Source organism: Lactuca saligna, chromosome 9 (assembly GCF_052625555.1).
Source record: "Lactuca saligna cultivar CGN05327 chromosome 9, ASM5262555v1, whole genome shotgun sequence".
Classification (NCBI taxonomy): domain Eukaryota; kingdom Viridiplantae; phylum Streptophyta; class Magnoliopsida; order Asterales; family Asteraceae; genus Lactuca; species Lactuca saligna.
Genome location: NC_136425.1, coordinates 13,228,655 through 13,244,327, shown reverse-complemented (window position 1 = coordinate 13,244,327; position 15,673 = coordinate 13,228,655). Strand labels below are relative to the sequence as shown.

The 15,673-nt window shown below is 33.8% G+C and overlaps 2 protein-coding genes across 2 annotated transcripts; one reads left to right on the top strand and one right to left on the bottom strand.

Moving 5' to 3' along the window:
* The first annotated feature begins 9,380 nt into the window (after window positions 1-9,380).
* On the top strand, window positions 9,381-11,810 carry LOC145017844 (mitochondrial 28S ribosomal protein S29-like protein). Its single transcript, XM_078975800.1, has 7 exons — window positions 9,381-9,847; window positions 10,048-10,214; window positions 10,320-10,531; window positions 10,602-10,856; window positions 10,937-11,023; window positions 11,109-11,281; window positions 11,367-11,810. The coding sequence occupies exons 1-7, from the start codon at window positions 9,441-9,443 to the stop codon at window positions 11,476-11,478; spliced, it is 1,413 nt and encodes a 470-aa protein (XP_078831926.1). The 5' UTR covers window positions 9,381-9,440; the 3' UTR covers window positions 11,479-11,810.
* Window positions 11,811-12,421: 611 nt separating this feature from the next.
* Window positions 12,422-14,927, bottom strand: RDM4 (RNA-directed DNA methylation 4). The gene is made up of 10 exons (XM_078972407.1): window positions 14,739-14,927; window positions 14,544-14,624; window positions 14,192-14,292; window positions 14,032-14,103; window positions 13,892-13,933; window positions 13,645-13,796; window positions 13,410-13,522; window positions 13,209-13,299; window positions 13,044-13,117; window positions 12,422-12,818 (listed from the first exon to the last, which is right to left on the bottom strand). Exons 1-10 carry the CDS (start codon window positions 14,842-14,844, stop codon window positions 12,604-12,606), a joined length of 1,047 nt encoding a protein of 348 aa, XP_078828533.1. The 5' UTR covers window positions 14,845-14,927; the 3' UTR covers window positions 12,422-12,603.
* Between the last annotated feature and the right edge of the window lie 746 nt (window positions 14,928-15,673).

Genomic DNA, 15,673 nt, shown 5'->3' with positions numbered 1-15,673 from the left:
ATAACTTCTTCGTTATAACTCCGATTTTGACGCTCTTTATATGTACAAAAACCTTGTGACATATTCTACAACTTGGTTAAGATTACTTATTCTAAATAATCTTTTGTCGAAAAGTCATTTTCGACCCCTATTACCTCTAAATTGACTAGCCCGGATCTACGGGTGTTATAGAAACATTAGCATGCCCGCAACCTGTAGGTGTTAATGGATAGAGTGTTCATTAATTGTACTCTATTCCCCTCATGATTGCCTTTAGTGAATGTATGGCTGGGGAAATCCCTTAGTATGTTCATCAGCTGTATGGAAAACCCATTGACATGTATTACGCGGGGGGGGGGGGGGGGGGGGGGGGGGCGGGGGGGGACCCCTGGGAAATATCGTCGATGAATAAGAGCTATGGACTTAGTATATGGAAAACCCTTTGACATGTATTGCGGGGAAACTCCCGTGGGAAATACCATCGATGAATAAGAGCTATGGACTAGCACATGGCGACGATGTGATTTCGTGCCTATTTGACATAAATTGTTGAAGGAAAGCAATGTTGTCACCTTGTTGGTTGTTTTATGTTAGGATGACTTGTTTGACATAACTTTCTGAGGGAAAGCAATGTTGTCACTCCGATGTTTGTTTTATTTGACATAACTTGCTGAGGAACCCCCAAAGCAATGTTGTCACCCTTAGTGACAATCCTTAGGTTATGTCCCTTATGATAGTTGTTTTAGGGACGTAAAGTGAGGATAATGGGAATGGGTAATTAGGGTTATTTTGGTTGATGAAATCAATAAATTTATTGTTGATTAAGAACTTAATAAGTTTATTATTTATTGTGGGTTGAAAACCCTAAATGCTCACCAGGCTCCCAATCCTGACCCACTCAGTTTAATTGTATCACAAGTATCGATACGAAGTTGCTTTACACTGAGAGATTAAAAGAGAAGTAGATCACTAGTGTAAATGAATGTAATTTTTGTTTATGCTTATGTTTTGTATTGACAATGACATCCCAATGGTTTAAGTGAATAAAATACATTTCTTCGGAAATGATTTGATAACATATTTATAATGTTTTTCTGGGAATGTTAGGTGTGTCAGACCCAACAAATAAAGGGGTACAATAGACTCCAAATACACTGCTTTAATGCACTAAAAAGTAGTACAAGGCAAGCAGGGTCGAACCACAGAGACACGGGACAAAAGTCTATACATTTTTGCACAAGGTACTTTGGTCACAAAGAGGGGGTTTGTTTGCAAAAGTAAATAACTAAATAACAATCTACTTTAAAAGCATGCACAAAATGAAATAGATTTGTAAACAAATTGATTGAATGGTTCTAGTTCTAGTTCTCAATGTTGTTGTTCAACTTGATTATGACTTGATGTAATTCAAGATTGCTATTCTATGTTGGTACTGAAAGGTATTAACACGCTCTAATAACTCTCGCTTGCCAAATTATCTAACCAAAACACGCTCTTTGATTAGACCTAGCTTTACTAATTCAACCTAAACACGCTCTTAGATTGTATTGAAAAACTGCATTAAGTTTTGTACAAGCTTCCCAACAATGTTCATTTCTTCTCATACGCTCGGAAGTGTGAAAACATGTGATATATGTTTTACAATAAGAAAACTTATTGCTTGTTACCAATTATTAACTCAATAGAACGATTAGGTGCCCTAAAAGTTAACTAACTGCATAAAAATTCAATTCATGAAAGTGGCCAATCAAACACAAATCAAATTCAAGGATTCTAGTTTAAACAAAAACATAATCACTAGAATAGAATCACAAATCAAACATCAAATCATATGCTTCAAGTCAAGCAATCAACATTTTTTGAACAATAACTAGAACTAGGGTTTCTTAGCCACACATGGCTAAGAACAAATCAAACAAGAATAAGATGGAATTGGAATGTTTAATCCTTACAAAAGTAAAATCCAAATGTTTGCAATGATTAAGTCTTCTCAAAAGCTCCAAGAATTCTCCCAAAATTGGCCTAGATCGCCAGAAACTACTCCCAAAACCGTTCTGCCTTCAAATGACGTTCTTCTGCTCTTTTAATTAAAGTTCATGTGACTTGCCATAAGGTCATGCATTTTTGGCATGGCCATGCCTTTTGCCCATGTGTTTTTGGCATGACCATTTGTCTTGACCATGTGTTTTTGGCATGGCCCATGCTTTTTGCTAAAATTCCAAAAAGTATTCACTGTTGGCTCCATCTTCATGTTTTCTGGCACAGAATGACCGGTTCATCTTCTCTTCATGTTCCAAAGCTCTATGCTCCAAGCATCCATGCATCCAAGCTCCACGTTCCATTCTCCATATCTACAAAATAAATCAAAAATAGTGAAGTACCAGGCATTCTTAATGAAATATGCAATTGCCCTAATAATCAACTAAATGCAAGAATTATAAAGTAGAATGCTATAAAAAGATGGAAATAAACATGCAAAATAGGTGCATAAAATGCACCTATCAGGGAACAAATTTCGCAACACTTTTAATCAAATGATTAGTCTGAAATTATTTCAAAAGCATAAATTAAATCGGTCTTTTCAGGCCGTGAATTTGGGGATGTCACATGAGATATGAATAGGAATGTTTTATTACTGATGGTTTTATATTATAACTTAATCAAAACAAAATTTTTGGCCTTGAATTTTGGGACGTTACAATTATGTAGGGTGGATAGTGATGACTCTAATTCGTCTAATGATAATGAAGAATGTTGGGTAGAAGAGGATAGAGAATTTGAAATTTTATGTCGATTAGCTTTGAAAAAGATAATACTAGCTCGTAACCTACGATAGGTCATGTCAAACTTCAAACCACACATGGCACATATTTATTAATGAAGTATTAAATGGCCATCCTAGATGTTGTTATGAGATGTTTAGACTACACGTACCAATTTTTATATAGTTATGCATAAATCTTACTACAAATTACGAACTACAACAAACACGAAATATATCTATTGAGGAGTTTGTATGAATATTCTTGATGACTTTGGCTCGTGGGTGTAGCAATAGATTTGTGCAAGAATTTTTTAATCATTCGGGGGAAACGATTCATAGGCATTTCCATACAATTTTGGAAGCAGTGCTAAAGCTGAGTGCCGACATCATCAAGCCAGACGCAAACTATAATGATGATGTTCCCGAATCTATATATATATATATATATATATATATATATATATATATATATATATATATATATATATATGTATGTATTAAATAACCCTCGGTATCATCCAATGTTCAAGGTAGTATCCAAATTTTACAGTTACTTGTTAGTCAAACTTTAACAAATGATTTATTTATGATATCTTTTTGTATTTGAAGGATTGCATTTGTGATTTGAACATGTGTTTTATATTTGTATGGACCGGTTGGGAGGGGGCTGCACACGACACAAGAATTTTCAATGAAGTCTTATAGAGGCCAGATCTTAATTTTCCATATCCACGGGTGGTTAAGATAAAAAAATTTGGAACACAAGTTTTATGTTTTTACTACTTCTTTGAAATGAATAACAACTCTTTGTTTTTATTTACAGATAAATATTACGTTTTTTATGTTGGATATCCAAATACCAAAGGGTATCTTGCTCCATACAAAGGCACAAATATTCATTATCATTTACCGAATTTTCGACGTGGACACACGGCTGCTATTCGTGAACCTCGTGGACCGAAAAAGAAATTTAACTATCTCCACTCATCATTGAGAAATATCATTGAACAAACTTTTGGAGAGTGAAAAGCTAGGTGACTGTTATTAAGAGACATGCATGTTTATTACAAGTACAAGAACCAAGTGAGAATTGTGATAGCATCAATGACGATCCGTAACTATATTAGAAAGGTTGGTAGGTATGATAAAGCGTTTAATAGGGCACAACAAGAATCATACAATCCCATACGAGGTGGTACTAGTAGTGAAGTTTACGAAGAAGGTTCAATTACAAATCGCACAAGTGATGATGATTCGTATAGGGCAACAATATGAGATATTATTGCACAAGATATAATCACATTGCAGGGATAAATGTAATATGACGTTATCTGTGATATTTTTTTATGAATTATTTACAATTTGTATGAAATTAATTTTAATATTATCATTGTCTAATAAAAAATTTAGAAATATTTTAAAAGAATTTTATATTTTATATTTTCTAATAAAATGTTTACAAAATTATAATATATGTGTAAAAAAACTATTAAGTATAAAATAGTACATGTAAAGTAGTAAAATTATTGTAAACATGTAAGCATGTCATTTTTAATCATTTTTTAGGTAAAAGTTAAGTCACCCACTTTTTTAAAAACAATTTTTGATTTTTGCCCTCAAAAGCTAATCCAAACACATTTTTAAAAACTCATTTTGCAAAAGGTTCTTTTACAAGAAGGACTTTTGAATGTAAAAAGTAATCTCAAACACCCTCCAGATGACCAATTTTAAGCTATAAAAGGGTAGTTTAGTAATTGGACTTAAACTGAAAGAGCATAGAGAATGACACGTAGACAACAAAAGAGTCTTTTATTATAAAAGGGGATTATAGATGTGGTTTATGCCTATTAGGAAATCTACATCAATTATCATTGTTTTTCACAAATTTATAGAAATGCTCCTTGTGTTTCATAAAATTACAGAAATGATCCGTCCCTAAAGCAAAATTTACAAAAATTACCATTAAATTTTACAAAACTAGAGAAATAGTGAGTGGCTAATAACAAATTTGCATAAATGTTCCATATATAAGATAACATTAGAAAATTTGTGTGAAAAATCCTCTCTAATAAATGAGGGTTTTGTTGTCACTTATCACACTCTCATTCCATTTGCCAAATGCCATTTTATGGTTATTTTTCATTTTTTTTTCCGGGTGTCATTTTATAAGTTTTTCTATTTTTTTTAAAATTCCACTTAATATTTTAATGTAATAATTGAAATAAATGTATATCAATTTCATTAATGAACTTACCTTTTAATTTCAAAATTCTCAAAATTAAAGCTCATTGGTTTATTTTATTTATTTAAATTTAAAAGATAAAAAACCTTTCTGTTATAATAATTTATTATTTTTCTTATTTTCTTATAAAATCAAAGTTCTCAAATATTTTGACTTTTATATGTAGTTTATTTTTTTATTTTTTATTTTTTATTTTTTTAAATTAACACATATAATATATTGGTCTCATACATAGTATAAAATAAATAATCAATGAGATGATCAATTTGATGTATTTCCTTGTAAATGGACCTAAAATGCACAAAGAACACAACAAATGAGTTTTTGTCATTTCCTATTTTAATCTACTTTCAAAAATATTGAAAAAGTTATTTCCTATTTTAATGCTATTTCAAAAATATTTACCATATTAGTATTTTGCCATTTTCTTTACTTTTTCAATTTTTGTTAATGTTTTTTTTATTTTAAATATTCGAATTTTCTTTCATTTTCTTTTATTTCACATTTATACTGTTTTTTTTATTTTTTTTAAATAACAATTCTTATTTCAGTTTTTTACCTTTTTTTATTGTTTTTTTAAATAACAAATTTTTTAATCTTTTTTATTTATGTTTTTTTATTTTAAATATCTGTTTTCTTATACAAACCTTTGACTAACAAATTTTAGCTATCATAAATTAAGCATATAATATATTTTAAGATGCAAAAACTCCAACATTATACATACAATATTTTTAAGGTAAAAAAACTTAACATTGTTTGTAAAAAAAAAAAAAACCCTCCAACATTGTTAGTTACAAAAACAAAAACATTAAAATTAACTTTTTCTTCTTCATCATAATCTTAAAACAAAAATATAAAGATTTAGTAAAGAAAATATTTGAGAATAATTATTAATCAAGAATCATACATGTGTATATAGGAATACACCGGTGAGATTCAAATCAATAACTTCCTGCCATTGAGATGTCTTCATCCTCATTAACAAACCATCCTTTATAATCATTGTATGTATCATTACATTGATTCAAATTGAATTAAAAGGGTTTAGGGTTTAGGGAGATATTAGAGATAGAATTATGCAGCCTGCACTGTCGAACAATACATCATGCATAGGGAAATCTCCATAAAAGTCCTAAAATTTTAATCCAATTTATGAAAAAATCTCAAATTAAATTTTGTTTATAGAAAAAACACAGAATACCGGTTAAAATTTCGAAAAAACCCTTTTGGTCGGTTTCGTAGATTTAGCCGGTATTTTGTCATTTTTGTTAGTTTGCTCAAAATATTAGTATTTTTTTGAAAATTACTCGATAACCAAAATATTATGACTTTTCTGAAAATTACTATGGAATTATTGAATACTGTTATTAACAAATCATTTATAAACATAACAAATATTTTTTATTACAAACAAAAGAATACATTTGTTTCAAATTTCTAGGAATAGAATGGTCGACTATGTACTCCTTTATTGTCTGTTGACCACTTCAAACTCTCTATGTTCCTCTTATGTATCGTTGTGGGTATCATAGTGGGATGTAATATGTACGTTTCATCAATTAAATACAAGAGTTAATAATATTTATTAATACACAATCAATAAGTGTCTACTTGCTATTAGACGTGATGCTATAGGATTATATGTTATTAGAAAATATCATTACACAATGATTCTTTAACATATATATCACCTAACCTCTATTTATTACTTGGTAACAACCATCAAATTACACACATAGTGAAAAGTAAACTTTGAATGACAGTTTAAAGATAATCACCATTCACTTGTTTCCATATAAACTATCATTCACGATTCACTTTTTCACATTTGATAGATGTGTGTTAACATATGGTTGTTACCATGTGAGGTATAGATGTTGGGTAGTAGTTAAATTAAACAACATATTAGGAACACCAACATTAGAGGAACACTCACTGAGTACATCTCACAATCATACACACAACGATGCATATGAGGAATGTAGAGAGTTCGATATGGTCAATAAGCAATAGAGAAGTAGTTAGACCACCAATTTATTCTCAGAAATTAGCAACAAGTGTATTTCCTTTTTTTTATAAATAAAAATATTCATTATGTTTATAAATGATTTGTTAATAATAATAACCTTTAATTCCATGGTAATTTTCAGAAAAGTCCCAATATTTTGGTTATCAGGTAATTTCCGAAAAAGTTCCAAATTTTTGACCAAACTAATGAAAAAGAACAGAATACTTGATAAAACAGCGACACCGGCCGAAAAGAGTTTTTTTTTTTTTTTTTAAGTTTTAGCCGATATTCTGTGCTTTTCTATAAACAAAATTTAATTTGAGATTTTTTCATAAATTGTAGTAAAATTTTAGGATTTTTCTGAAGATTTCCCCTATTATATATTATGAATTCAATTTAATTTGCATTGTACAAGTAAAGCGAAGGTTTCATATTCAAATTTTATGGTATAACAGATGGGCAAAATTGACCCACAAACAGACCCTCAAAAAGACTCGATTGAGAAGAACCTAGACTGGTCCTCGAGTCCAGTCCTTATACAGTTTAAAATGGACTTGACAACCGGTTAAAGACTAAATTAATATTTGATAATTATTTTGTCAAAATTCGTTAATACCTCTAATCAACAAATATATATCATGTTCCTGTCCCGAATTTTAGATTGTACATCGCAAGAAGGTGATTAATAATCAAAAGAAAATTATAAGAAATGCATTCCAAATTAATCAAATCACGATCTACATCACATTGCAAGTAACTGAAACAGGAAGAATCAGAATTGAGAAAAGACAAAATTGCAAGAATGGTCCCTATGGTATGTCAAAACTAGCTACTTTGGTCCAAAATGGGTTTGACTCGCAAGAATGGTCCAATAGTTTCGTTTTGTTGCGAGTTTAGTCCAATTTCCTATGAACTTTTTTATAATGACGAATTTGCCCTTATTATTTTATTTTCCATTTTTCTTTTGTTACAAAAATTAAAAATAAAACAAAAATAAAATCTCTCTCTCTCTCTCTCTCTCTCTCTCTCTCTTCATTGCCGCCCCCACATCTTCATTGTATTCCTCCTCTTAATGATACGTAGAAAAAAAAAACCCTAACTCTAATCTTCATTTTCGGCCCCTGTTAATTTATATCTCAACAAGATCAAATGGTTTTCAGACGAGCTTCTAAGTGTGAGAGGGGAGAACCGTAATCGTTGCTCCAGCTATGAAACGAGGGTTTGCAAATGGGGGTTTCAGATCCGCCGCCTCGTGAAAATCGACAAGCTTCGTCTTTATAGAGCAAAACACAACAATGATGACTAAACCACCGGAAACCCCTGTCGTTGCCTTGGTCTATTATTGCCTCTTGACGCCATTACAGACCCTAACGAGGCCACTGCAACAGAGGAAAGGCCACTGGAAACACCGACTGCCACCCCTCTGCACCACGGTTTGTAACCGTCCCCATCGTCTATCGAACTTCCTGGCTCCATCAAATGACCCTTAGGTGAGCTTCAATCGAGTTTGAAAAAGGAAAGGAGGATACCCTATGGTTTTTACAGGTTACCGTCATTCTCGTTTCCTGAAATCTTAGGGTTTCAGAGGCCGCCGTTGCTAAATACCTTAGTTTCGATCTATACGCCGCTAGTTGAAACTTTTAGGGTTAGGGTTTCACTGCCAAAGCTTCGATTTGGTGTCGTTTATCTTTTTTCGACGATGGTGTTTAGGATTCCCATTGGGAGTGAAGGTTTGGGGGGGGGGGGAGTGAGGGTGGTGACGTTCTCTAAACTGGAGGGAGAGAGAGAGAGAGAGAGAGAGAGAGAGAGAGAGAGAGAGAATCTTTTTTTCTTTTTCTTTATTTCATTTTTCAAATAAAAAAATTAAAAAAGGAAAAATATCAAGGTTTAATCCGTCATTATAAAAAGTTTAAAATTTTTTGGACTAAACTTGCAACAAAACGAAACTATTGGACCATCCTTGCGAGCCAAACTCATTTTGGACCAAAGTTGCTAGTTTTGACATACCACAGGGACCATTCTTGCAATTTTGTCTTGAGAAAAGCTTTGCATACCTTTAAGTTTTCCGTGTTGGAGATGAATCGGCGACGAGTGGAAGAGGCCTTGGGTAGCCAGCAATGGGTGGAGGAGGCCGCATGTGGCCGGCGATGGGCGGAGGAGGCCACGGGAGTGGAGCCCTAAATTGAGTTTTTTTTTTTTTTTTTTTTTTTTCCTGGCGGGGCAGGGGTAAATAAAAAATGTGTTTTTTTTAAACAATAATATTAGTTTTCAATTAATACTAAAAAGCACGGTCCAACAAAAGGTCCACAACAAATGCCCAGCCCTTTTTGAAAGCAAACCGGCCCAGTCATAGACACAAGTTTTGAAATTACATCTTTGCCCTCGGGTTTCACCCTTTGCGTATTTGCAAACATCCATCGGACTCCGCCGCCGTCGAAACAGAAATGTTGCGTTCGCTTCTCCGAGCAGTCGCCTCTGCACAGGCGAAATCAACTCTCATCCCTACCTCCATTGCAGCATCGAATTCGAAATCTTCTCAGTTGACATCTTCCAGAACCTTCGCGGTAAAGAAAGCCAAATCGTCGGGTGCAAAGGCGGGCAATAAGAAAGCTCAGCCTAAATCCAAAGCCGATGTGAAAACAAAGTCGAAACAGGAAGAGGCTGTTGGTTCCTCTGTCGATGATGCAGCTCATGATCTCATCTCGGACGAAAGAAACCGGAGGCGCCTCCTCGATGAAGATGAGCGCGATAAGTCACTTGACATCGGCCCTAACGGACGGCCGTTGTTTACTTCCTCTGCTTCTTTATCTGAACTCAGTAGAAAGGACGCCTGTACTTACATGAAGTTTAGGTATTATCTATACCTTCTATTTCACCAGTACATTTGCAAATCTAAAATTTTATCCATCGAGTAGTACGCTTCTATTCTTACATTTCGAGAATCTGTACGTCATACATTGAAATTGAATTGCCCAAATGCTAGGAATTGAATTTGATGTGGGTGCATTCCATAATTATTCATACCTGAACTTCGCTTTTTTTGGTATACAGTAGGAAGAAACTGGAGGAGGTGCTGCCGGAGAAATTACCAGTTGGAATGGAGAAAGAGTTTGATGAATCAATGAGAGATGCATTGCTAGTACGACACAGCTTCTTGGATCTCCGGGATAATTACAGGCGTATTGTTGACCCAACATTGCAATCTAGTAACAGCAAAGGTGTGCTTTTAGCTTACTGCTTCTATGACACATTTGCTGTTTCTTGTGTTTCTTCAGAAGCTGGTTGTAGTAGTTATATTTGCTGTTTCTCATCTTCACTCTCAGGTTTAAGTGTTCAGAAGCAAATAGTATTGGATGGCCCTGTTAGCTGTGGAAAGAGTATTGCTCTTGCAATGCTTGTTCACTGGGCACGTGATGAAGGTTGGTTGGTATTGTATGTTCCAGAAGGTCGAAGTTGGACTCATGGAGGACTTTTCTATAAAAACCCTCAAACTGGTTTGTGGGATACACCTGTACAAGCAGCCAACATTTTGCAGGCAAGAATTCTAATTTCTATCAACATGCAATCGAATGTCCCTAATGAAGTGCACTATTTATTGTTTGCAGGATTTCTTGAAGTACAATGAATCATCTCTAATGAAGCTACCTTGTAAGATATTTGATCCCATACCACTTGGTGAAGGTGCTGGTGTTGGGAGGATGAAGGATGCAGATTCAATGGCAATGCCTGAAGGTTCATCTTTATATGATTTGGTTCAAACGGGAATCACTACAACACATGCTTCTGTTGGAGTTGTTGTTCGTTTGAGGGAAGAGTTGTCACTTGTAAAAGATATACCTGTTCTTTTTGCAATTGACCAAGTGAGTTGACTTTTCCTCTTTTCACTTTGCAAGTTTCATATTCTGTCTGTTATTTCTTACCACAACAACCGTGTGAGCAGTATAACAGTTGGTTCACATTCACTGAATTTGAGGAGCCAATGACTGTTCGCTCATCTCGTCCAATTCATGCTAAAGAAGTTGCAACGGTTAGTTGGTTGTTCTAATTTCTTCTAGAATCATTGTAATATTCTTTTTTTAGTTTGTGTTGAAGGTTGTAATGTTTGTCCCTAGGTGAATGCATTTCGTTCCATGATGCATGACAACATGATGATAGGTGCTTTCTCTCATTCAACAGCAGTTGGGAAGCTAAGGAAAGATTTACCAGATGTTCCTACAAATGCACGTGTTATGTTTCCTCGTTACACTCTCGATGAAGCTTCTGTTGTGTCTCACTATTACCTCAGGTATACTTGCCTTTTTTTTTTTTTGAAATATTTTATCTTTTTTCCATCAAAACATGCAACTGACATGAATTATGTAAAACCTCAGGCAAAGGCTGATACGTCGTGAAGCATTCTCAGAGGAAGGATGGAAGAAATTATATTTTCTTGCAAATGGAAATGGTTCAGAAATGAGATGGTTGCTTCCTTTCATGCGATGAAGACATACACACACACATGCTCCTAAATTTTATAAGCCTGATTGCAAGAAAGTCATACAAAGAATGGAATGACATTGCGTTTGATCTTTTGTGCAATTGGAACATATTCAACTAGAAAATGAAGAAAATAATGCAGCCTTCTTGGATTTCTGGAGCATCCTAGAAACTTTGGTTTGGACACCAACTTTAGGTTAGAGAATTGAACCTGGAATGTTTCTGTGTTTCTGTTGGTGTGTAATGTGTAAGGAAGAAAAAAAAAAAAACATGAGACATGGACCATTTAGTTCTCTTTTGAATTTAACATAGCATTTGTGGTTGTTTTTGGCTCAAAATACTAGTTGTTTTATTTAAAAGAGCATAGGAAGTGATTCTTGATTTGAACTTGTTTTATTGATCATAATAATAATAGTCTTATTAATTTTCATCAATTCTCAAACCGACTGGCAAATTGTTTAAACAAGCAAAACTAAACTTGTCGCATGTTGAGGTTGATAGTAGGTTATTACTATTTAGACCATTTCGGTGCAATCAAGTAGTATATAACATCAAATTTGATGTTATATCATTCTTTTTAAAACATTTTGGTGTAGCAAATGGTGTTTGCTTGGAGAGAAATGGTGTTAAAAATGGGATTTGACTTTAGGTTGGAGATGAAATGACCTAATAAACTTCACAGGGACTTCTTCCATCAACTAACTTGGTGAACATTGATTCATCATATACTAGAGACTACTTTCCATAAATTTAACATACAAACCTCTTGATCAATCTCAGCTTTAAGGTGAAAAAAATTCAATTTTAAACCATATCTAGGGAATTGTTTGTGATCAGTCAAACCCACGATTAAAAATTGTTTATGATGTTAATTCAACAAAAATACATAACTCAAATGTTTGCAAACCAAAGCTGAAAGTGTTGCCTTCCTTAAAAGGGAAAAAAAACATTTAAAGTAGTTTACCAGCCTCCACATATATCTATATTATATATCCACTCAAGGTTTTGCAAGGGAAAAGTATACCAAAAATCAACAACAAAAGTACCAAATATCCAACTACCTATTGTCAACACAAACTATGAACGATCAACATGTTTCATATACAAAAATAATACACAACCCTAAACTCATTACCAATACATCTCATCATCATCTTCATCTTCATCAAAATTTGTCAGCATCTCATTTTCATCTTCAGACAACCCCTCCCCTCCTATGCTTCCTGATTTTGAAGATTCTTTTTCATCTTCTTCTTCTTCATCTTCATCCTCTGAATTTTCATCACCACTTTCACTCGCTTCTTCTTCCTCTTCATCAGGATAATCATTCATGGGATTGTCCTCAGCTGAACTCCCAAAACAAACAAACACAACATAAACACACATCTCTGCATTTGCTACACGGGACTAAAGGGCATTAATGTCTTTTGCACAAACAAGAGATTGAGACCAAGCCCCTGTCCCGCCTTTTTGGGCAGGGTACATCAATTACAATCTCAGTCCAATGCATGTCAAAAACAATACAAAGCTTAAAAGGGTCTGAAACGACATGTGTGTGTAATGAAAAGTACCGTTGGAATCATCGGTTTCATAGTCTGAATCATCCGGGCCATCGTAGAAATCATCATCTTCATTGACTTGGATGCTACACGAAAACCCAGGAAAAGGTTTTATATGAGGCAAGGGCAAAAAGGTAATTCATGGAAATCACACAAAAAAAAGTGTTGAATCCTTACAATGGAAATGGGGATGATGTGTTTTCAGCCATCATGCTCATGTTTCCATCCTTCACAGCATACAAATCATATACATACTCATCCTTGGATGCTGTTTAATTATATCATTGATTTCAATAACACAGAATTATTAACAAAAAAGAAAAAGAAAATTGAGTTTTCTATAATGATCAATATAAGATCAGAAACAAAAGGCAAGACCTTTTCTTATCATTTGATAGTCGATTTCAGATTCAATATCTTCTGCAGCACTTGGAATGAACTCCCGTAGCAGAGGCAAGAAACTGTGCAATAGCCTTTCATCCTCCTCATCTCTGCATATTCACACGGGAATATTATTTTTTTCTTAATTTGATCAAATTTATATTTTCCTATCATAATTTTATCAAATATTTTTTAAACACCATTTATCCAGACAACACTAAAAAAAACTCACTCTTCCTCGTGGACCCCACTAGTCTCCCCAGCATCCACACGTACAACATCATAAAGATGACACATGTCACGCAATGCATCATCAGAAGCAGCAGTGTCTTTCCCCCTTCGACTCTTCCATATTTGCTCAAATCGCGCATTCTTTGCCAAAATCTGGTGCACAAAGATTAAGAGGGATTCAGAATTTAATATATACAACTTACAAAATATAAAAAAAATGTATTAGTAAAAGATAATTCAAAATATACCTCTTGTGTTTCTTTAGCTTTTACCAGCAACTGCTTCTGTTTCTGCAAGAGAGAGAAAGAGAAAGAACACAAGAACCAACACTTTAGCATCTAACCTATGTAACCAAATATGAATTGACTATAATAGATATAGATCTTACATTTTCAGTCTTATTACTACGCCTTTGGTCCTCAACTTTTGCTTTAGAATCAAGTGCATCAGCAGAAGTAGGCTAATACAATAAGAACAACCAACAAAAAGATTAATATAATGGATGAGAAACAAGGATATGAAGAAGATGATAAGTATTTAAAGATCACCTTACTAGCCACAAATGACTGAAGAACATCAACAGTAACATCAGAGCTGCTCACAGTATCCACATGTTGAACAAAAAACTTTTTGGGCTTCACTTCCTCAACTGCAGTGTAACAACACCGTAAATATTGCTTAGAATCATCATTGTAACTAGACTTTGTTCATAACTCATCCAAACACTTCATAATTAGAGTCCGAAGTTTATTAATCTCATCATTGTCCACCAAGAAAATTTTCACAAAATAATATCAAAACTAAAGCAAAACAGCTTTAAGATCTTAGCAGTTCAAGTATTGATTATACGATCAACGCAACAAGACTGTTCATATGCAGAAGATACAGACAAACACATACCTTGGGACGTTGCATTGTTGATAGATAGTTTCTCAAAATCCAACAATGGTCGCTTCACTGGTCTTTCATTGACTTCAAGCCCTAATACACCAGAACATAAGAGTAATTATAAAAAACGGCCCTTAGAACTTCAATCGTTATGTAAGTAGACTCTATAAACATATCCACACAATGCGAAACTTGAACTGAACTCACAAAAAGCTTCGAGTGGCGACTGATAGCTTTTCCGTTTAACCCTAACAATCACAGGCTTGTCATCTTTCAATGAAGCCGTCGATGAACTCCCCGCCACGTCAACCATTGATGAGTCTCCGTGCAGCTTCGAAACACACACGGGAGGGTTTTGAGGAGGAACGAGGGTAAAATTTACTTTAAGGACATTTAATTTAAGAGAAATTGAGTTATTTGACAATAATCAATTTTTTATAAAATTTGTAAAATGACAATATATTCCAGAATATGGTATTCCAAGCAACTATGTTTATTCCAGAGTTGGTAATGGTTGGTAGAATCTCACGTCCATATGTTTCGGACTGAAAAAAAAAAAAGAACAAAAATATAATCCAAACTGTATTCTAAAATGTACGGTCATCCCGGAATGATGTTCCGAATTGATAAAATTAGGCTATTTGTGTATTCTTTATTCTTCCACAAGCACCATGTACCTTTCTATTTGTTCTCATATTGTTGAATCCTTAATTTGGTAGTTTTCGGATACTAAAAAAATGAGTTTGTATAAGGATTTTTTTCGAGTGCAGGTCTCTAGTGGAGGGCAATAGAAACATATCGAGGGATCTATGCAGTATATTGCTCCAAACTATACATGATTTGGTGTAGATATAAACAGTGATATCAACTTCGGTGGGTTAATTACGTTGGTTGCTTTCAAGTCCAGGTTACACATTAATCAGATATGTCTGTAAAAATGGATGATTTTAGATATAAAGGTAAAGTTGCAGCTGATGTTACTCCGTAATTTGATGTTGATAAATCTAAAAATGATCATGCAAAATTAATGTTGTTGCTTGGTGATGGCAATATAATTCCACATGGAGAGCTAGTTGAACATTTATATAATTTTACTGAGTTTGCTAGGGATGAGACTGATTTGAAGAGGAGAAAACTAAGCC

Excerpts from the sequence above, each read along its gene's own strand:
- LOC145017844 (XM_078975800.1), top strand. The coding sequence starts at position 9,441 with ATGTTGCGTTCGCTTCTCCGAGCAGTCGCCTCTGCACAGGCGAAATCA. Across the intron at positions 10,857-10,936 it reads TTCTTTTTGCAATTGACCAA|TATAACAGTTGGTTCACATT; the intron begins GTGAGTTGACTT and ends CCGTGTGAGCAG. Across the intron at positions 11,282-11,366 it reads GTGTCTCACTATTACCTCAG|GCAAAGGCTGATACGTCGTG; the intron begins GTATACTTGCCT and ends GTAAAACCTCAG.
- RDM4 (XM_078972407.1), bottom strand. The coding sequence starts at position 14,844 with ATGGTTGACGTGGCGGGGAGTTCATCGACGGCTTCATTGAAAGATGAC. Across the intron at positions 14,625-14,738 it reads GTCGCCACTCGAAGCTTTTT|GGCTTGAAGTCAATGAAAGA; the intron begins GTGAGTTCAGTT and ends CTGGTGTATTAG. Across the intron at positions 13,934-14,031 it reads GTAGTAATAAGACTGAAAAT|AAACAGAAGCAGTTGCTGGT; the intron begins GTAAGATCTATA and ends TCTCTCTTGCAG.